We start from the raw sequence: 22,923 nt of genomic DNA, 5'->3' as shown, positions 1-22,923 counted from the left end.
GTTGGTGCTCCAGCCCTCCCACAAGATCCCAAATTTGTGTCTGGGGTGCAAGGCAGCACCTGTGCCAAGTGCAAGGAGCAGGAGGAGCCACGCACATCTCAGATTCCAGGGCAGTGCACTTCCCGTGCTGCCCAAGATCACTGTGGGATCAGAGCTGGCAGGTAACTATCACAAACTCATAACAGGAATTAGTTCATTCTTAGAGAGTTATCAAGGCACATTTTAAGCACTGCACATACAAGAGTAGATTTCGAAATGTTTCACACTTCCTTGTTTTCTTCTTCACATATGTTTCCATCTAGCAAAATCCCACCACATTAATGAGCAAGATCTTTACCTTCCTTGTGTTTATGCATAATCCTAACTAAGCAAAACATGCACCTTCCACTTAAATTTCTTTTAAGTTACTTAAGCTACATTAATTAAACAGTATTTTGTTAATGTGCCAGTGTCACATTCTGATATATTCTGCTTTGGATGGTGCACTCCCACTCTTTTCCCAAAATACAGAAACTGTCTCCAAAATACTGCACACCTCCAAGAAAAACAACACACCAGTGGACAGATGACAGTTTCTTGCTAAGGCTGAGTACACTCCTTCCCCTGGTGAAGAGGGAGTCAAATTTGGATCTTCTGAGGTTTGCATCACCTCCTGGTAAGGGCACAGTTTGTCTTCTTTTTTTTTCCCTGTCTTTAAACCTCCTTTAAACCCCTCCAAGCCCAGAAAGAATCCAAACCAAAGTGGCTGAGCCAGCTTACACTACACTTTATCAGTCAGCCTTTGACCAAAGCAAGCAAGCCAGACTCCCCAGAGGTGCCTCTGACCAGCAGGCCCAGCTTCTCACAGTGGCATCAATACACACAACTGCATCATGTCTGCCAGGGACAGATAAAGCACAGCCTGCAGATAAACATTCTGCTGCTAAGTCACAGGTTCATCATGCATATACTAGAAATATGGAATGAGAGGAACCCAGCCTCCTCTAGTGATAAGTCTTGTTTTAAGTGAAATTACAGACAGTTTCTGTTTCCTTAAATCTCTTCCTGGTCCAACTAGTTGTTATTAAAGATTTAAGCTAAGAGAGCTTCTTGCTAATTTTTCCTCCCAAATTCTGTCAAACTGACTGTTGGTTCAGTCCGTGCCCTGTCCCTTAGGCTGAACCCCCTGAAGAGCTCTCTGAAGCTTAATCTGGAAAGGGAAGAGGTTCTCCTATAAAAATATATTCAGCAGGAGCTGGCAGGTCTGAGTTAGATACACAAAAATTTAACAATGAGAGCCCCACAAGACCATCAGCACCTACCAGCAAGGTAAGGAGCAGAAGTGACACTCTCCTACACTGTATGGTTTCTAGGGCAGGAGTTGGCTGAAAAGCACACATTTCTCAGCTCTTCTACATCTCTCTGCCCCTTCCCTGGATCCCCTCAACAGATCCTCTGGCTATACCCTTTACCAGTAAAATAATGGAAAACCTTTTTACTGCCCATCGTGGTTACACTTGTGCCCTTCCATATCAGCCTGCCCACCAGTGTGAGAAACTGCACTAATCTATAGTGAAAAGACCTAAATGAGGCAGAGGTGCTCCTCACATAAAACTATTTTAAAAATTGACATTTTATAACCTTTTTTTTTTCCTCCCTGCCAGAGAGGGAAGGAAAAACCTTCTCCTTCCTCCCAACCTTATTTTCCTGTTTGGTTTTCAAAGGAACACAAGGACACAAAGGAACCAGGTCACAAAGACTATTTGCTGAAAAGAAGACTCTGAGAAGTTAGCAGTGACCTTGAGCATTTGAATATACCGTCTGCAGTACACTGACCATAAGGTCCTAAGGCTCCCTGCTCCCTCTCTGAGTGGGGAACATCCCTGTTTGGCTTGGCTCAGCTCCCTGAAGCGCTGCGTCACTAACTGGAAACAGGCAGGTTTGCAGGGAGATTCCAAGAAGAAGCCCAAAGGAGCAATGCAACCACAGGCACCACTCCTCAAACCAAATCAGGGGAAAATGCAGGAGGCTGAAGGAACCTGGTCTTTGCTTGGTCCCTGGCTAAGCTAACAAAAGAGGGTGTAAGTGTCTCTGTGCTGCAAATAACCACAGTGAGGGACCTTAAAGCGATGGTTATATTAATTGTGCCCTTGTACTTCAGAGAAATCCTTGACAATCTGTTTAGAGACAAAAAACCCCAACCTCCTCTCTGCTCTATGAGACAGCACCAGGCCATGTGTAACCTCAGGGCTGCTTCTACCTCCTCCCCTCCAAAGCCCAGAGGGAAGATCAGCTCCTGTGTGAGTACAGCTCCAGTCCAAGATGTGCCAAATATCTCTGCTTAATGCAAGAGCTCGGAAGCAAAGCATCACCCTGACACATTTCAGATTGTCACAGCACTGCCTCAAAGCTCACACACAGTGCAGCATCTGCCACTGACTGAGCTGGTCAAAGAGCTGTTTCCCAGCCCCAGCGCAGCCATCTCTCTTTGGCACACAGTGCAGACCTCTGATGTCACAGCCTGGGCTGCACACCACTCATCGCAGTTCCTCACCCCATCTGCCTCCCCACTTCTTCACACCTCTACTTGGTCCAGGTTTTCCCAGGCATTTGCTCACTCACTTCATATCATCTCCACAGAATTCTGACTCCCATTTTTCCCTGTTGCTTGACTGAACTGATGGAAGGCAGCCTGCCTGCCTCAAACACCGCACCTCTTGTTGGAGATCTCAGCAGAAGTGGGAACTGAGATTTTTGGGGCACCTGCTGGAAAGTGCCTTAAGAGGGCTCAATCAAGAGAGGCTATGTAAGTCAAGAGAGACCCCTCAAAGGCCTCTGGCAGTACTCTGAAAAGCCAGGCATGTCCTGGCCCGTGGCTCCACTGCACCAGGTTACCTTTGCACAGCAGAAGGACAAAGGCAGTCACAGGAGGAGAACTTGTCCCACAAATTAAGTGGTGCTGAACAATCTGCTTTGCTCATTTATTCCATCCCCAGACAGGCTCTGGAGGTGACTCCCAGCAGCACGTAGCTGCAGCCTCTCCTGGTGGAGCCTGACCAGCCTGACAGGATCGTCAGGCTCAGGAGCTTCATTCCTTGCCAGACATTTTCCAGGAGGCACTTCATGCTGAGCAGATCAGGAAGGGGCCACCCCAGGAGTGCAGCAGCATTCCCTCACACACCACCACCACACCACAGGCACACTGGGACCTCATGCCACAAGGAGAAGCAGCACTGCTTTAGAGAAGGTGGGCACTCTCCTGGTCATTGCCGTGCTTCCAATACAGCTTCTGGACACTTTCAAACCACATCTGCTGTCCATACTACACTAGAATAAAATATTTTTGCTTCTAGCATATTCCAGAGAAAAACCAAAACAGCATTACCACTACAAAAGGTTATGCCATGTCATGGAAGCAGTTTAAGGCAGTATCTTCTGTCTGCCAGCTGCCTAAATACAGAGATGCCAAGGGAGAAAAATTACTCACCCTTCCCAAATGCCCCAGGCCCCCTTCTCCTCCTGTTTCAATTTGCATGCCAAAATTAAAGACTATTTCCCTATAAACTATGAGGAGACTGACCCTGGATCACATGAAGACCTCCAGGCTTGTTAGAATGCTGCAGAAGTTCTGGACAGGCACTAATGAGGTAAGGCTGCCACAGCCAAGGGATTTTAAGCTTCCTCCAGCTGATGGTGTAGAAAAGTACAGGTGTGAAGTCGATGCACAGAGGCAGAGAGACAAGAACAATCTTCCACTGTTAAACACTGGGGTAAAAGTTGGTACTATATCAACCACCACCTTCTATTACTTGTACCTTTAAAATGAAAGCTACAAACTTTGCTTTTTTATCTGTATATTTATCCCATCTTCTCACACATTCCCTTCTTCCTCATACCTCACCCTAACTGCCTTGCTTTCTGCTTCTCCTCTGCCCTTGCCTTGTCGGGTTGAAGACCCTTGGCACACCAGTCATGTGTGTTTTACCCACTCTGTCCCAGACAGAGGCTTGGAGGATACAAGGCCACCTTGGGTACTCAGCTTCAAGAGGGAATATACATAAAGGCACCCCTGTATTTTGGGACTAACATCTTTTTTCTAGCAGAAATCTTATCCTTCTCCATCTGCCTTGCATATTTTCCTCCTTTATATGTGCCAAGAGGTGTCGTGATAAACACAAGCAGTTCAAAACCAGCTTGGAGCAATTAAAGCACTTACTTAAACATCACTGAAATCAACAGTTCAAGAAAATGACCAAATGCTGTGATGCATGTGATGTATGTTATGCCTTGAAGTATCCAGAATCAACAGACCCAGCAATAAAGTTTTATAGCATTTCAAGCTAGAAAGGACTATGAAACCTTCCTAATCTTCCCTGTCCTAATCCACTGTTTCCATGAGGTACCCTTATATAGGATCTGATAATTTGTTGAAATATAACTGCCAGAAGAGAATATGGGTGTGCCTCAAAGATTGAGGAATGAGCCTTTTTCTAAACTCAAGCATATTTTAGCACTTCTTTTGTTATGCATTCCAAGTCTTGATTTCCAATATATATTCACCTGTCCCATGGGCAGACACATCTTTCTGTTCCTAGTCATATAACTTTGCTTCCAGACCATGGATGAAAACCTTGAGAAGCCTCCTGTCTGGTACCTTTTTGCAGAACCCAATAAATCTATCCTCTGATGCCAACTGTCCTTCAACAACTACTTTGAGTCAGTCCTTTAATTCCATACACTTTGTGGTACAATCTTCAGCCAATACAATAAAATAAATAGCCAATTGCTTGAAAAATTTCTCCATTTACTATCATTTTTTTTGCTTCTCAAAGAATGTAACCAGGTTTGTCTGACTATATCTGCTTTCCATTAAATTCTACCTACTAGGGTTAAATCCTGTCTGTATTATTGCACTCTCTAACTGTGGAATACTAAAAGATTCCAAATATTTTTACATGTCTTTGGTACCAGGATCTCCAGTGCATAGTTTTAATTTCCTCCCCTTTACTCTATTAATTGAATATTTTCAGATATTTCCTCATAATGTCATGACCCAACAAAAATCAATGTCAACAAGCCAAACTTCCCCTCTGGGACAGTCCAGCTTATCTGGATTTTCAGTTATCTAGATTTATTGGTTTCAAGGCATTTTGTAACCTGATTACTGACAACGGCTAATTTTCACATGACACTATTTAGAAAGGTAGACACCTTTCTACCCTTACACTTGCCAACATTGTTGTTTTCCCCTTGGATATTCTTTGCTGGTCATCATCAGTTTCTCTTTACTTCACACCAATTCTTTTTTACCCTTCTGTAGCCTGGAAGCATTAGATCAGACAAAAAGAGAAAAGGTACTATCAGAGGACATTAGCAGTTTAAAAAAGGCACAGCATAATGATAGCTGAAGATTCATAATTCCCTTTATGATAATTTTAATCTAAGCACAAAGCTCTGAAGGGATCCTGCTGCAAGTACAGAAATATTCATTATCTGTGTGTTATGAGAATCACAGCTGAAATCAAAGTTTTCAGACGCTCTATTCTGGTACTATTACTGAAAATGACATTACATACATCACATGAAACTGAGAAAGATGCCTCAAGAATAGTAATGTTAGCTTAATATAAACTGTTCTGATCACACCACTTCCTCAAACTCCTCCAAACACCTGTCCACCTTTAAAGCAATACATATTTAATGTTTGTAATAATTTCTCACAAACCTGCTACTTCAACCACTTACTTTTGCAGCTGTTCTTGGAATTCTCCCAAATTAGCCTCTTTCAGATATCCAGGTGTCAAGAACTGAAAAGTCCTAAGCCAAACTGTGACACACTAACACTTGCAAGAGCCAGGTTTTTAAGAATCTCCCCAAACCATACTTTTCAACACTTTCATCCCCACAATAGCAGCAGCACCGCTAATTTGTCATCCCCAGCCACAACCCAGTCTCCTTTACACCCAGACTTCACAGCTTTCTGCACTCAACTGCTTCAGAAGCCTCTTCAGCAATGCAAGTTTCTGCAGACTCTTGTTTCTTGCTTACAACTCCAAGCTCCCTTTTCCCCCTCAAATGCCTGTGAATTTCAAACAATTTCCTCATAGCTCCAGTGGCTCCATCCCAGCCACCACCCTTGAGCACTCTTGAGCTCTAAAGCCACATCTTAAAAACCAAGTAGGGTTTTTTCCCATCCCCAACTAATCTTGCCAGCAAGCTGTCCCAAGCAAGGGGTTCTTTTTCATTAAAGCCAAAAAAAGATGTTCTGGACACAAAATGCCTTTAAACTTTTTAGAAAAGTAATCAAGATTTTTAACTGCACATTTTGGAAAGTCAGTGACACTTTTTGTGTTCATTTTGATCTTGCAGATCTGGCAGTGTTTGTAGTTGCGAAGAAAAGCAGCAACATAAATTAAGTTCATCTTTTCCCTGTGGTTTTTCTAACATATTTCTAACAACCCAACAAACAAGCAATGGCAATAGGGAAACATTCCCAAGTCACAGAGCTGACTCCCCAAAGCACTTTTCTGATGGAAATTTAGCCAAAATTTTGAATTAGTAGAGCCAAGTGAGAAGTCACAAGTCACCCTGGGCAAGTACAAAATACTACTTCTTCTCTTTTGTCCTTCTGGCAAGCGACAGCATCCCCTGAAAGCCACGAGAAGCGAACGAGCTGAATTGAAAAAGAGCTGCAAAAGCACTAAAGCTTGAGGAGGAGACAAATTTTGCATCCAGAAAGCTCATGCCTTAAAAGCAGTGAGTGCCAAAACTCATTCCTGCCATGCCTGCTCCTGCAGGCAGTCGTGCCTGAGCCGTGCCTTCCAGCGGAGAGAGCCGGCTGCAGATCCCGAGGGAGCAGCACCCACGCACATCTGGAGCCCCCCTGCAGCTGCACCCATGCACATCTGGAGCCCCCCTGCAGCTGCACCCACACATCTGGAGCCCCCCTGCAGCTGCCAGCTCCTGCCCTCTCGCAGCGAGCCCCGTGCTCTGCCCCTGCAGGAGTGCCATGAGGGAAGGGGTCAGCCAGGCAAGCAGGCACTGAATCATGTGGATGGCATTCTCCATGTGGAGAGGCAAGGGGGAAATGCTTCCCAGGGAGAGGAAGGGCAGATGGCTCACAGCCAGCTATAAAGGACATCCCCAGAGAGCCCTCAGTCCCTGTGGCATTTCACCGGGGAGCACACAAGGCATTAGAGCCATCTGTAGGCAGTGCCAGTTTGCTTTTCTTTTTCAAAAAAGAGCCTTCTGCTTTATGCCCTTTTTCTAAAAAATACATCTTACCAGCCTGCCTGAAAGCCCACACCACTCCCAGGCCTGAGTCACACACCCAGCAGTGCAGGGGGGAGGCACAGAGGAGGAGGGAAGGGAGCTGCAGCACCAAGGAGCTCCAACAAGACATACCATCAGCGCTGATGACGAGGCCAGTTACACCCATGATGAGAAAGACAGATGTTTTGCACAAAGTCAGCCGCTGCCTCATATTAGCAGTTATGAAAGTGGAGAGTTCAGACATCATATTTTCCTTCAGTCTTCATCCAGGACAGATCCCAGAAAGCCAGGTGTCTGGCTGCAGGAAATACCGCAGCCTTAGCTCTAAGCTCTTAGTCTTGGCCCCTCCTGAAGGCATCACCGTGTCTGTAATATCTCAGGCTTTCTAAGGCAACCCTGCCATCACTGCTCCAGCAGTGGTGAGAAAATCCAGGACAGAAGATCAGTTCTCTGCTGCTCCTGAGTTTTGGTTCTACACCTACACAAATCTCTCCTGTGGGTACCAGAGGCTCCATAAACGAGAACACACATGTCTTCAGAGAACCCCTGCACAATCAAAACATTGCAGGTGGATTAAAGAAACCAACAAAAGAACCTATTTTTTTCCTAAGACTGCGAAAAAAAGCAGCCTTGGAATAAGCATTTTCTTGTGCACAGAATTTGCTGCAGGGATGAAGGAACAGAGATCTGCTTGGTATTCAAGGACTGGAGTTTGGGGGGTTTTTTGGTTGGGTATTTTTCAGGTTTTAGGTCTACAAAAACTTCTCTGTGCTACTCACATGAGCTAATCCATGAGGAGGTCTTTTCCCACATCCACAGTTTCAGGGTTATCCACAAAAAGGAAATAACAAGGGTATGAGGTAGCATAGACAAACTGCCTTGAAACAAACCAGTCTGCTGCCCAGCAGTGCCCTGTCTCAATCTGAGCAGGTCAGTGCCCTGAGTCCAGATGCTGTAAAAGGAACCACAGCACAGGTCCAGCTGGAATGGGGCTCAGACCATCTCTAGCCCAGCCTTCTGCCCAAAGAGGGACAACACTAAGACCAGCTTACTCAGGGCTTTAGCCAGTCAGGTCTTACAAACTTCCAAGGAAGGAGGTAGTGCAGTCTCCCTGGGCAGCTCTCTCTCCAGTGCTCAGTTATCCTCACTGTGAAGCCCTTTTCCTTACCAGTCTGAACCTCTCTCACTTCTGCTGATGTCCATTTCCTGTCACCCTCCTGCCATGCTGTGGTGTAAAGAGCCTGACTCTTTTTCCACTCTTTTCCACAGACCTTCACATCACAGCATCCAAACTTTGGAGAAGAGAAATTAAACCAAGTACTCCTAAGCACAGCGACTGAAAGATGCTTCTCTTGCTTCACAAGTCACCATGAGCTTCAAAGAATTTTGCCACAGCTGAGGACTCTGCTCACATCCAAAATCAGGGGCAGCACTCAACATCCTTAGTGCAGAACAAGGGCAAATGACTTTCCTCCTGTCTACGGGAGATCAGCCCATCTCACCCAAAAAAGCACACTCCTTAGCTCTGCAGGCAACTTCAGCTGCAGCAAGAGCTCAGAGATGAGTGCTGCAGGGTCACCAAACAGCCTGGGCTCATCCCAGCAGAGCTGCAGGAGTGTAGTGAGCACAGCTCCAGGTGAGCCACTGAAGCCCATCAGGAATATTGCTCCGTGTCCCTACACTACGGGAGAGGAGCCTCTACCAACTTCTGCCCTGCATCGCTGCTCAGGACACATCCAATCTGGCAAGGAAGGAGGCCTGAAGCTCCCTGAGACACCCAAAGCTCCCTCAGAGGTTATTAGAGCAGCCTGGTCTCTATTTCTCACCCCATATGACTGACAGATTGCATGAAAGGACAAAGCCAGCCCCAGCACAGCTGCAGAGGAATGTTTTTCTTTGGCAGAGAGGAGAGAGATGAAGTGCATGTCACGTTTTTCCATTAAATTTTTGCCTGTCACCACAGCAGAGCCAGATCACATACAGAAGATTGAAAGCCAGTTAGCAGCAGATGGCAAAAAAAACAGAAAGTAGTAGTTTCCAAGACACAGAGAAGGCACAGAGAGGTCACTGGCAGTATCCAGCTCTACATTTGGATGGATGGCACCAATGGGGACAGCTCTCACAATTAAGATCTATCCCATTTAACCACACTTTATTTTCCCACATTGCCTTCTCTACTTCCCTGCTCACCCTCAGGAGAGGGAATGCTCATTATCTGGTAGAGTATGTGTATCCTTCCTGCACCCATTTAGCACTCCACTCTATCCAGTGACTTTCTTTTCTGCACTTGCAATCTGTGTCTGACAGCTCAAAGACAGAGAATGAAGAGGAAGGCCCTGCTCTGAAAAGCTCAGCGTCTCAGACTGAATGTGCACCTCAGCTATGCCTTGGTAAACCCCACCATTTTTCACCTGTCTTCTCTACTGCCTCTTACTCACTTCAGAGAGGTGAAAGGGCAACATATTTGCCAGCAAAATTGTGGCCCTAAGCCAAGCTTATTCTTTGCATGCCATTCTTTTTGCTTTTATGAAAGAAAAATAATTTAGCATCCAATGCAGCCTCCACTTTTCACCAGCACTTGCATCATGGAGGGGTGGTGGGGCCATGGACCAATCCAACATCAGTGCTTCCTTGAAAATCAGGTCTGTCTGTTTTTCTGCTACATACCCACATCCCTCTCAAACAAGCCTTTTTCCTACTGACCCTTGAACAAATACCTCTTCCAAGCAAACGCTGTTCTTTCCAGTGACATCCAAATCAGAGTCTGCTGGTATCAAACAAATACACACATGCACATCAGGTTTGCATCTAAGCAGAACTCATAAATCTACTCTGACTATTCCCACTGTGCATTCCTTTAGTTCAAAATGCAGTTCCACTACCCCTTCCCCAGCCAAACATTCCTACCTGCCCTTTCACATCAGCATCAGTACCTGGGCTGCTACAGGGCAAGCTGTGTCAGGGAACTGATAAACCTGAAAGCTAATTTCTGGCAAAGAAAGTAATTGCTAAACTGGATGAGCTTGCAGGCAGCTGCCACAACAGCCTGTGGTTACATCCAGGTGCAGAACTGCACTGTCAGGTCTTGTCACCCACAAAAAAAAACACAGCCAGAAGGCATCTCCATGATTCAGAGAGAGATGAATAGGGAGCAACAGCACAAAAGAATGTGCCCTCCTAAAAACACAGACTAAGAGCTCTGCTGTGAGAGCACCCCTCAGGGACCCACCAGGAACCTATTTCTCTTGGAAAAAGGCAAGATGCTCTAGGGAATCAGAGGAGTTAAAAGGGGGGACCTTGTAGGCTCAGGGTTGGTAGCCAAGACAGCCTGTGACAAATGCCACTGAGCCAGGTCAGACATTCTGTGTCTGACAGCAATTTCACCTATCAGTAATTGCTAATCTCACCCACAAAATGATTCTCTCCAAAAGTGAGAGAAGCAGCCTAAGACAGAGGATATAAAGATGATGGATGTTTAAACCAAGTATTACAAAGTGACTGGAAAACAGCTTTTGGGAATGCAGGGAGGAAGGTGTACAGACAGCAGCAGGGACAGCAAGGCCTGATAACCAACATTTGAATACAAAAAAGCGGCACCTATCTGCAAAGCCAGCAGTAAAACTTGCCTGGTCAGAGACAGGGGGCTACTTTCAAAGTGTCTTCAAAGCAACAACCAAGTACCTCAGAGGGACCTTGCGAGCTGAGGGACCAAGAGAAAATGAGCCCACAGTGACACAGAGCTCCAAACTCTTTGGAGGAAGGAGCAGCCAGCAAGGCACAGCACACACTGGCCTCCTCTACAGACACAGATAATCCTAAAAAAGCGAGAGTGCTTTAACAATAAACTAGTCCCCATCCCATGAGAGGGGAAACTCACTTAGCTCTAGCTAAGAAGGGACTCTTCACATTGCAAACAAAGACCTGCAAAGAGCACAAGTTCCCACCAGCCCTGTAGATAAGTTGAACAACTCCAGACACAGGAAAGCCCTGTCTGGTAACACCATAAGTGAAATTCCTTTAGCCCTGCTATCGTGCACAACCTGCTCCGTGTGTAAGGACTGGCTTTCCAAAGGAAACATTTACAGAGCACAGTGCGCAGCAGTCACGTCCATTAGGAAAAAGAATAAATAGTGGGTTTGTACGTTATGCTGGCTCATTCCTATCTACCACGCTTCAAAGTTGGTCCCAGGACAGACTGACATTTTTTCCAGCTCCTGTCTTCACTGCAGATCAAGCACTTCACTATACAGTTACAGCCAGCAACTCAATACCCCCATTTTTCTAATTTTAACTGTCAGAAAACAGCAGGGTAAAGTTTCAAGGCCTCCTGCTTGTGTTTATCTCAGCTTTTAGAGGAACTGTAGATCAGTTAGACCCATTACAAGTAAGTGACATGTCTCTTGGCAAACTGGAATAGTTTTCTTATTTTAATTTGGGAAGAAAATGAGGAAGAATATGGTTTTCAGTGCGAGGCACCATGTACAACTAATTTTGCTGTTCATCAGTTGTGATGTTAACTTTTTTATTGATATGGAAAGTCACTGACAAAATTTAACACTACTGCTTTGTATGAGCTCTGTATACAACTATTTAAAAATCTCACTTTCTCATTTCCCCTCCTCACTGCAATTTTGGAAAAATCTTTACAAGTACTGACTGTACAAATATTTTACGTAAAGCCAGCTGCAGGTGTATGGGGAAGAAAGAATGAGGGATTTCAGCTTTATGGTTTGTGGCCAACAGACCCAACCCCACGTGCAAATAAATGAAATAGTTCTCCCCCCTACCAAAATGAAACAAAAATTGGATCCAACTACACTGATACCAGAGAGCTACATGCAGCCACCGCACAATCAGATACAGCCAGCTCCACATCCATAGCTGCTGCAGCAATCATAGCTTTCAATTAAATACACACAGACTTCAAAAATCAAGCCCTGTCATCCATTAAAGTAACAACTGCCCTACTCCCAAAGCTCGAGGCACTCCCGGGCAGCTCATCCAGAAGCACTTTCCTGCAGAAGTCGTTAGAAACACAAAGTAGCAGCGAGCATCCTTTCTGTGGCAGAGGAAATGAGTCACCAGGCGAGCTCCGCTGAGGCTCAGAGGTTTGTGATGGGGAGGAAAGAAGGCCAGCTCAGAGTTTCCCCAGCTCATCTTAGATGACAATCACAACCCTGACCATTAACCTTCACCTTTGGTTTTGCTTTCACAGGGAGGCAGAAACTTGGGAGCTGCAGCTTGGGAAGCCTCCTCCTCTCATTCCAGCCTACACTACACCCCTGACCCAGGGCTGAGCTGCCCACAGCATCACCAGGGACATGGAAACAGGATCACAGGGTCAGACACCACTCAGAGACCAACAGCAGCAGCAATGTGACACTTCACTAATTTCAATGCTTTCATGAGTTCTAAGTTCAATAGGCAGGCTCTTTAACAAATAATGCTTTTGGGCTACTTGGCACTTGAAGTTACCTTCCAGTTAACCACTCATCCAGACCCCCAGGACATGACATCTAGGAATTTGGTCATAAATATCTGAGCCAGCTGTTGTGCCCCCATACCTGTAGGACAGCTGCAGTTCTATGTGTGCCATGCCACGATCACATCCATGCTTGCATTTTGCTACCATCTGGAAGCACCCTGGGTTAAAATAGCCAGGAAAATAAAACTGCCTCCTCAGTATTACATAAGGAGGTTTTAAATGTCCTAGAACCCCCTGCCTTTCAACCCCCATCCAGCAATGGGACAGGTAGCTGGCGTGTTTGTCAGACTTATCCACCTGCATCAGATGTAGCACTTGCCACAGAAGACGGGGTCCCAGCTGGGCCATGTCCAACCACAGATCAATTCCAGTGGAACTCCAGGGCCTCCAGCAGAGCTCTCCCACTTCAGGCCCACCTGTGTGTTACGAAAAGTTACAGCAGCAGCAAAAAGCTGGAGGTTTTGCCACCTGGCAAAACTCCTGCTCCCCTTGGGCAGTGGCAGCTGTTGTGTTTCCCCTCTGTTCAACCACCATAAAAAAACACACAATAACAATAATAACACTAATAATAACAATAACCCTGCCTTGCACAGGGCCAGCACATGGTACTACCAACACAGTCACAACAAGCTACAGCACAGCTGAAGATTATATAATGCAGACACGTGACACATACCATGAACACACCTCTGGGAAACCTTTCAGCCTTTGCTTCCATGGGAAACCACTCTGGAAAAATAACTACTACAAAGCAATCTGGCATCCAGGTGAGCACTGTGAGGACTTTAACGAGACTTTAACCTCCAGGATTGCTGCCTGCCAATAGCAGAGCTGAGCTCCTCGAGGCCCCACTTTCTCCAGGTACAGCTGATGATATCACTGACAGCACCAGTGGGGTGAGGGAAGGGCTCCTCACACAGCTCCAGGCACTGGTGAAATCATCAGCTGTTAAAGAGAAACGTAAATCCCCAGGAGGTTGGATTTCAGCCCTGGTAATTAAGGCAGGCTGGAACAGTTTAAAATAGAGGTCAAGTTTTTAAGTGTATGCATACTTTCACACTTGTCTGCTAGCTCAAATCAACAAGAGCCAGGAACAGCCTTTTTGGTCATAGAAAGGTGAAATTTCAACTCAAAATACACAAAAGGCAGTCGGCACGGAATTCTCACCCTCACCAGTCTGTACACACGGGTGGAATGACACCGACCCTTCTTCCTGCTGGTGAGCTCTCCCCTCAATCATCATCATCTTCTCCCTCCTCCCCCTGCCAGTCCAGCTTGTGCTCCCAGGGCTGCCTGAGTGTCCCAGAGGCTTTTCTCAAGCCCACAGTTTCCCTGGATGCAGACCTGCACATCCAGCTAAGGGGTACCTCAGCAGTGTGTGAGGACAGGAGATGCTGTAGGAGCCGTGTTCCTTGGCTGTGAGGGTGACAGCCAGCACAGGGCACGGGCACTCCTGCACAGGGGGCACAGGAAGGGTCTCCTCATCATCCCAATCTTTCCAGAAAAACCCTGCAGTAAGTTTGCAAACAGCAGAATAATGGGGTCAAACCAGTCCTCCCAGAAGAAAAGCACAGCCCAGGAGAAGAACAGATGTTTCATCCAGAGAGTTTGTTTGTTTGTTTTGGGTTTTTCAAATGATTCTATGAAGTTTTGGCCAGAGGTAAATAGAGACCTTGTGTTTCATGGTATTCTCCTGCACATGGCAGGGCACATTCACAAAAGAAAAAGCTCAACAGGCAAAGTGTGGGGTTTTTTCACTCTAAAGAATGTCAATTTCATAAACGTGCTTTTCCTCTTCAAAGATTGCAATACCTCACTACACCTACTTTATAGCATTTAGTTGAGCTTTTTCTTTTTTCTGAAACTACTTTCAGAAGAATTCCAAGAACAAGCAAAAAGAGAAATTGATTTAATGCTTTTTATTTGGTTTCAAGAGGGTCTCTAAAGAAATCTAAACTTCTAAAAAGACCCAATCAGCAAGACAGCAAACACAAACAAATCAATGTCAGTGTTACTCCCAACAAAGGTCATCACAGCCCAAAATTTTGCAGATCCAGCTACACACTGCCCCTTACAAAAGGCTCATCCTCATAGCATTTGAAGCTGAAAATCCCCAATAAAACTTGAAAACAGAAAAGGGAAAAGCATTCAATTTTCATCCACCAGGATGTTTTCCATCTACCACAGGGTGTTTTCTTTATCAAGACACACTTAATTCTCAGGCTCCTTGAAATAGGGCAGAAAGGACATATCCATGTCACTGCAGCCACCATTCCTAGCCCAAGTGTAAGATCTCCTTCAAAGCACTAATTAAAGAAGACACGAGAACACTGAGTAAGAAAACAAAAGTTAAGAGTGGCAACTCCATTCTCATCACAAGGATCCAAACAGAGCATGAGGAAGTATGCCAGCACAACTGTAAAATTTGAAGGGGAACACTCTCCAAAGAGCCTCTCATTTCATTCACAACATTCTTGTTGATAAAGAAAAAAAGCCACAAGAAAACAGCTGTTTGAAGGAAGAGCTTTCCATTGTTAAGTGCTCCTGCTGGCTCTTTTAAAAGCCCAAGCCACCATAACAGGATTGCCTTTCCCCGGATCTACCAGAAGATACACATTGCACAAGAAAGCCCAAGATTTTCAAAGACAAGCCAAACACTGTTCAAAGACCGTCAGGCGTGCAGCAGGCTCGCTTCCTGCTGGGACGAGGCTTGGAGCTTGTGACGGACACGATCCCGGATCAGTCAGACTGCCACACACCACACACAACAAATAAGGTTTTCCTTGTTTGCCTTCCAAGACCGACGCCAAGATCAGCACAGAGGCAGCGGCTGCGGGATCACCGCTGCCCCCATGGAGAGCCGGGCGCCTGGCTCGGGGCTGCATTCGCACATCACCTCTTGGGTGCCAGGAAGGGACGCGGAGCCCGTGGCAGCTCCTGCCAGGCGCGATCCCTGGGGCACTGCCACATCCCGCTGGCCACCACCGCCTTCCTCCGGGGCTCGACAGCCGCACCGAGCGTGGCCGCCCCGCACCTCGCACCAGCAGCGGGCTGGGGAAGACTTCCATGCCGCTGTCCCCAGGTGCTCCGGCACACTTCCACTCGGGATTTACACCGACAGGGGTTTACAGAGGCTTTAAATCGCTGTGTTTGCGAGAAGCCTTCTGAGTAACAGTGAACCAACAGACACGATTCCTCGGAACTGTCCTAACTATGCGTTTTACGCAAGCCAGAATATGGGGATTCCAGCCAAAAAACAAACAACAAAAACATCGAAACTTGTGTCACTTCCTTCCTGCGCTTGGGGAGAGGGACGGAGCCGGGACAGTCCTTAAGAAGACACGGCCGGCGACTCCTGAGCGGTCGCCCGGGAGAAGCGGCAACGCCGAGGGCGCAGAGGAAGCCCCGGCCGGGCGGGGGGAAGCGGCGACGGACGGAGCGGGGGCTGGGGGACCCCGGTTACCGGGAGTCAGGCTCGGAGGAGAGGGAGTTGAGACCCCAACCCCGGCGCACAGGGGACCCCAAGGCCTGCCCGAGGACAGCTCGGCCCTCGGGGTGCAGCCCCCGAGGGGCGGCAGTCACGGCGAGGGGTCCGGGGAGCACCTGTTGGCCAGACCCGCCCGGTACCGACGGTGGCGCCCGCCGGGGCACCCACGGGGAGCCCGAGGAAACCCGCCACGACCCCCGAAACGCGGCCGCCCACGGCGGCGTCCCAACCATCCCTCCCCCGGCCTCCCGGCGCCGCCAGGAGCCGCCGCCCGCCCCCGCCGCTCCTCACCGTGCGGCTCAGCAGCGTGTCGGGGTCTGCAGGCTCGCACAGCTCGCTCAGCTTGCGGTCCCAGTGCAGCAGCGGCGGCTGCTCCCCGCCGCTCTCGCACACCTCCATGGCGGCCGCAGGCACCCGCGCCGGCCCGTCGGTCGGTCTGTCTGTCGGTCCGCCCGCCGCCCCGCTGCCGGACCCTGCCCCCGCCGCTGCCCCGGGCCGCGGAGCCGCGCGCTCGCCCCCGCCCCGGCGCGTTCCCTCCGCCGGCGGCAGCGCGCGGGCGTGGCCGGGCGGGTCACCCCCGCCAGCTGCGCGCCGCGCCCCCGCCACGCCCCCGCCGCCCCGCCCGCCAATCGGGGGCGAGCGGTACCGGGCGCCGGCCAATGGGCGCGCGGGCCCCGAGCGGCCGCGACCGCGAACGTGGGCGTGGCGCGCGCGGCCAATAGCGCGGCGGAGCGGCGGGAGCACCGGCCAATGGGGCAGCGACAAGACTGCGGCCGGCGCGCGCCGCCCCGCCCCGCGCCGAGCCGCCCTCAGGGAGGGACCCGCTGCTGGCCCGGGACGGCGGGGCCCGGAGAGAGGGGACGGGACCGCGGGGCACGGCCTGCCCGGCCCGTGAGGACAGGTCAGAACGCGCCTTCTGAAAAGCAGAACTTCACAGCTCTGGGCGGCCGCGCCGAGGACTCTGGTGCCTGCCTCAGATCGGTCCCAGAGCGCTCATCAACCGGCGACAAAAATAAGCCCAGGCAAGGGGAAATTATGGTGTTTTGAGACTTGTGTTCCTGCCAGGCCGGGGCAAGACTGACATTCCATTGTTCTTAAAAAGTGACAAGTTGCCAAATATTTCGGGTTCACAAAGCTGGGCATTGCTCAGGGCTTGTCTGAGCTCAGGCACGGCCGGGTGCTGCCGGCTCAGCTCAGCGCCAAGGGATATTTCCAGGCTGCCTTGTGCAGGAACAGAACTGGAATTCCTGGCGTGTTCTCTTTCCTAGAGCTCCCCTGAGACATCACCTCTGTGGCAGCCACTTCCATCCACTCACAGAGCCCGCACCTGTGCAGCACCAGTCATCCAGCCCTTGCTCGGGAGAGCCCAGACTCTCTTGAGGAAAACAAAGCCAGAAGGATTTCCCAGCACTTAATAGGCATAACACCAACAAAACCAGGAAAAATTATGGTGATTTCACCAGGTTTGTTGCTTAAAAGTTTATTAAACTGCTGAAGTTTTATTAGGGGGGAAAAAAAGTGTAACAGAAGTTACACTATCTAAGATCACCTGCCAAAATTAGTTATTTTAAGTTAGTGATTGTGAAAGAAGTCAGTCTGGTATTTGCCTTCAGCAACAAAGAAAAGCTAAATTACCAGTGCCTGAATTACTACCTTCCACTTTGGCAAGCCCAACCAGAGGTACAAACTTCTTGTTTGTACTGCCAGGCACTGTTATCAAAGCAATTCCATTGTGCCAGTCCAGAGATGCAGATTGTGAAATTTTTAAAGGTCAGTTCCTGATCCAGGAGCCTCCGTGTTTCCATTGGATGTGTTCTTCCTTTCAAAGCTCTTGAGGCCTTGTGATGATCCCTTCAACAAAAGGCTCTCCATCACCCTGCTGGCTGAGATGAACACCTTCTAAAACCACTTCTGTGACTAGTAATTTCTTGGGGCTCGGCACTAAATGAATGTTTTGCCCATATGAGAAGTCTAAAGGCAGACCCATGTTTGCCTTGGAAACCAAGAGAATGAAGGCCACCGTAGAAGAAGGTGGTCCTGACTGGGTGAGTGCAGCTTCCTTTGCTGAGCATGATGAGAACAGAAGGCTCCCAAGGACTGGTGTTGACCAAGAGTACTGGGCTGGATTTTCTCATCCTAACACATTTCTCAGGCAGCAATATTTATTTAAGGAAGAAGTTGTACAGGCACACACTTCTGTCCTTCCCCCTTGGGTAAATCACTCACACAAACTGAGGCACCCTGGGCAAACAGCACACTGCTTTCCACTCTTCCTGCACCATATAAAGCTGTGTCCCTCTCCCCTCTGCACTTCCCCAGGAGCTTTCTTTATCATTGGTACTGAGGCACAGCTGCTGCTGTGAGACACAGAGCTGCTGAGAATTCATAAGTGTGCTGGAAGACTTCTTTGGCCACTGAAATATTTTGACACACAAAACTATGCATTTCTGGGGCTATAATATAAAATATAAAACACAATATTGGTAACTGGGCATTCTGCCCAGTTACTGACACATTATTAAAATTAGTCTTCAAGGCTACATGTAAGTTTTGAGCTTCAACATCTCTGAAACAATGACCCCAAGACTTTGTAAGGAAATGTGATCAATTTGCTTTGCATGGTGACAGCCAACAGCACAGAGACCACACTGATGTGTTTGTGCTGCAGCACCAGTTCTTCTTGGGAAAGGAAATCTGAAACAGCAAGGTTCTGCTAAAGGTTGGCAGCACATACAGAGCACCAAGAAGGAAGAGACAGAAGTGCAGGAAACTATTCCTTTCCAGAGAATATTAATTATTCAGTGTGCTGATACAACACATGGGACAGCAGTCTAATGTGTCACATGTTGCTGCCCACAGACTGACACTACAGCAGCAATCAGGCACTGGGGAAAGCACCTTAAAACCTACAAGAACATGATACAGACACAGCTATCCTAACTTTATCCCATACTCCCTGGAGGATTTGAATGGTGGAATTCAACTGTTACAAGCCTGCTGAAAATCAAGGCTGTTTCTCCATGCTTCATTACTTTTCTCTTAGAACAGCTTTAATAGTATTATAAAGTTCCAACTCATGTAATTCTAAGAGCATTTTTGATTTCTTCTTTTGTGCAAGACCCTTTCCTCACCCCATTCTTCTGAAGTGGGTTTGAACTCACCCCAAAGCACAGAGGGGGGAGTGCAAAAATTGACAAAAAATCTACAAGAACATAAAATGGTGGGGAGTTATTGTCTGCACATATAGGGAAGAGAAGAGCTCAGCTTTTGTTTACTGAGAATTCTGCTCCCTTTCTACAAGGAGCAGAAAGCCCACACAGAAAATGCACATAGAAAACCAAACCAGCTAAGAAAGAGGAGGCTGCTAAGGCAGAGCTCCAAACAAACACCACTTAAAACATCAAAGAACAACGCAAGGAACAATACAAAGCCTGGCAAAGGAAAGGTGCTTTCTTTCTCCTTGCAGATCCGGGTTACAGAAGTCACAACTCCTGCAACCACATCATTACTCAGTTCTTGATCAGGTCAGCTGCACAAAGGTTCATTAAATATTTACAGGTGACATTTTTCTGACTTGTGACAACCAGGTTCAAGATAACCATCCATTTTCTACAGCTGCTCTGTTCAAATCAGTTTGAGAAACCAACCAGCAAGAAAAGAACAAACAGCAACAGAGCCCACAGGATGAAAACTGCCAGGTTTCTGACCAGCTACCAATAAAAATCTCACCCCTTGAAAGCAACAGAAAACAGCCACAGCTAGATTTCAACAAGTTCAGCACCGCTTAAAGAGTGCAGGACACAAATTTCAGGTCTAAGAATATAAAGGATAAACCAGCAGGCCATTTCTAATCACAGTAGTTACTGGAGATTTTTGTGAAATGGCCAGGTATGGTAATGAGCTGAATTTTTTACATAGGACTGAGCAACAAGCAGAAGACAAATCTCACACACACTGACACACATTCCCCACAAGAGGATGTTTCAGGAGAAACCCTGTGAAAGTTATTTCTTTGTGTGTTGTGCAAAGACTTTACTTGCACTAACAAAGCAAATTTCTTGTGTAAATGAGATTTAAATCACACTGCTGTGCTGAGAAGCTCACCACTGCCAAGATACACAGACACCAAGTCTTAGTTTGTACATTTAGACATGCTCAACTACTTGGCAAAAAGGCTTCCACCACAGAAATTTCAGAGTTAAAAATAGAAGGTGAGTTTGAGAATAGTAAAGTTTTCTTCCCACAATCTTGGCATTTCATTCCTTTTCTGACACATGAAAAAAGTGGGATAGCCAGCCCTGCAGACAGCCTGTTACTAAACCCACATAATTGGTACACTGACAGAAATACAGGCTCCCTTTACCAGAATCTTCCTTGCTGTTGTACCCAGGGGTGTTTCTAAGCTCCGATTCAGCTTTCCTGCCTTTGCAGTCCCTGCCCCTCTGCAAGGGCTTTCACCAAGCCCCCAAAGGCACTGCTGATCTTGAACTGAAGTGTGACCTGTGTTTGGGAACACAGACACAGTGCCCCCAACCCACAGAACCGAGGAGGAGAACCAGAGGGCTATTTTGGTGAAGAAGGACTTGATTTCTTTGGCTGAAGCATCTTCTCCTACTTCTTCATGCCTCCTAATTTCTGTGGGCAGAGCAATTACTGCAGAGTAATGAGAAACAAAGTTGAAAGGGTTCTTTGCTGTGTGACACAGGCACAATAACAAGGTGTCTTCCGCAAACCAGCCACAAAAACAAGCAGAGAAGAGAGTGTTTCCTACACCTTACAGCAGGCTGACAGAAATAACTGAGTGTCATGGAGCTAGCTGCCTTGCAGACCAGAATAGCTCTGCCTCAGAGCTGCTCAGAAACGCTCCAAATACTAGGTGAACATGCTGACATTTTAAAAAGAAGTCACCCATATTTATCTTTTGTAATTATCTCCATAAATACATAAAATAAATTCCTTGTTAAGGTCAAACGCTTCTAAATATCCTGGTTGATGCAAGCAGCCAGGGTTTGCCTCATCAGGTTTACACAAGATGCTAACACAGACAAGAAAAAGCAGAATGCCATTTTCCAGGGGACACTGTGGGAAAACACTCATTGCCTAGTTACAAACAAGGAATCACTGTATTTCACTTAGGTGATACCATTCCCATTGCATTTCCTCACAGAACAAATACCTATCCATAAAAAACCCCTGAAACCAACCAGATGCTACAGGAATGCTGTTTTCACACAGGATTTTCTCACAAGTGAAATGACTTAGTTACAGATTAACTTTGCCCCAGAGTAGCAGAGCAGACATAAGATGAACACACAGCAAGCCTTTGCCACTGGTTATTTTTGCTGTAACTAGGGCAGTGCAGAATCATTTGGGAAGGCCTACCCTACTGCCAAGCTGTGCTGAACATTCAGCACACTGCTTCCAGTGTGTGCTCAGTGTGTGTTGTCTTTGTAGCAGGTCAATCTTTAAAAGTGTACTAGCTACTTTAAATAGAACTGGAAGGGCAAGAAAACTCAAAGTTCTTAAGCAAATATTTTTCCTCGCTGGCACTTAATCCTAATACCTTGTGCTAGCTCTGCTGTCTCCAACTTGAGCCCGGGGCAGAGATTAGCAGGAGCCATTCAGCACCTGCAGAGTTCTGGCAGTTCTGGCCACTCCATTGTGGTGGTGAAGGGAATCCTTGCTGCCACTTCTGCCTTGAGCCTGGAGGCGAAAGGCAGCTCCCAGACACCAAAACAGACACTGCCATGAGCTCCACCACCACAGCAGAGTGCAAATGAAGTGACCACTGAATGAAGAGAAGCTCAGCACATCTGCTCAAGGCCTCCTAGAGAAGGCTCAAGACAAACCCCAGCTTTTAGCAAACAGGAAAAAATAGTGTGGAACAAGCACAAACTACTTGGATCAGTACTGTGCAAGAGCACCATCACAATTATCACAGCAGTACAACAGGCTCAGATTAAACAAGTAGTTAAAGGAATTAAAGTCAGGACTTTCTATTTAAAAAGACATTCTCCTGTGGATAACAACCCACTGAAGTAGCTAAGCCTTTCCAATACCTCTGACACCCCAGTATGGTAGTGATAGGGGCTCAGATACTTGTTAGAGCTTTAACATCAACCAGAAATAGATGCTGAATTGAAAGAATTGAAGTTTTTGTTAGTACAGACAATGTGCACAGGGCATTAAAAAACCCCCAACGCTTTGTAGAGGAAAGAGCTACAGACATGAATGTGCACTGGGATCAGAGAGAAATGAGATACAAAATCCCTGCTCTGAAGGCAGGAAATCATCACTTCTAATATTTTTCTTTCCCTGTTCCATCATGTTGTATTACAGTGGGAATTTCCCCTTCTTTGTGTAGTAGAATTAAACACCTTTTAGCTGAGCAACTTCTTACCAATAATACAGTAATTCTCACTGTGACAACAAAACGCAGTGAAACAAGGGCCACTCCCACACCACGAATCCCAGACCCGAAATGTTTTTCGCGTTTTCCACGCAACTCCCTGAAGGCACAGCCAAGGCAGTCGCTCCTCCAGCTCCTCCTAATGGCAAATCGCGGGCACAGCACCCTAACGAGGGACGGGATGGGAATGCTGATGTCATCCTACACCAAACACCACTACAAACAAGACCTAAGCAGGATTTGGTGAAAGACAATACCTAGGATCAGCAGAGGGGCAGATGCAAATGCACA

At 47.3% G+C, this 22,923-nt stretch overlaps 1 protein-coding gene across 2 annotated transcripts in view; it reads right to left on the bottom strand.

Annotated features, from left to right (window-relative positions):
* Positions 1–16,685, bottom strand: part of CREB3L2 (cAMP responsive element binding protein 3 like 2) — a 74,781-nt gene extending 58,096 nt beyond the window's left edge. For both annotated transcript variants that reach the window (XM_084206709.1, XM_084206710.1), the window contains exon 1: positions 16,515–16,685. In XM_084206709.1, coding sequence (XP_084062835.1) covers positions 16,515–16,622 — 108 coding nt within the window. In that variant the 5' untranslated portion in view covers positions 16,623–16,685. The remainder of the gene's footprint in view (positions 1–16,514) is intronic.
* Between the last annotated feature and the right edge of the window lie 6,238 nt (positions 16,686–22,923).

This window comes from Fringilla coelebs (genome assembly GCF_963513975.1).
Source record: "Fringilla coelebs genome assembly, chromosome: 5".
NCBI lineage: Eukaryota > Metazoa > Chordata > Aves > Passeriformes > Fringillidae > Fringilla > Fringilla coelebs.
The sequence above is the reverse complement of the archived record's forward strand: the minus strand, read 5'-3'. Positions and strand labels throughout refer to the sequence as shown.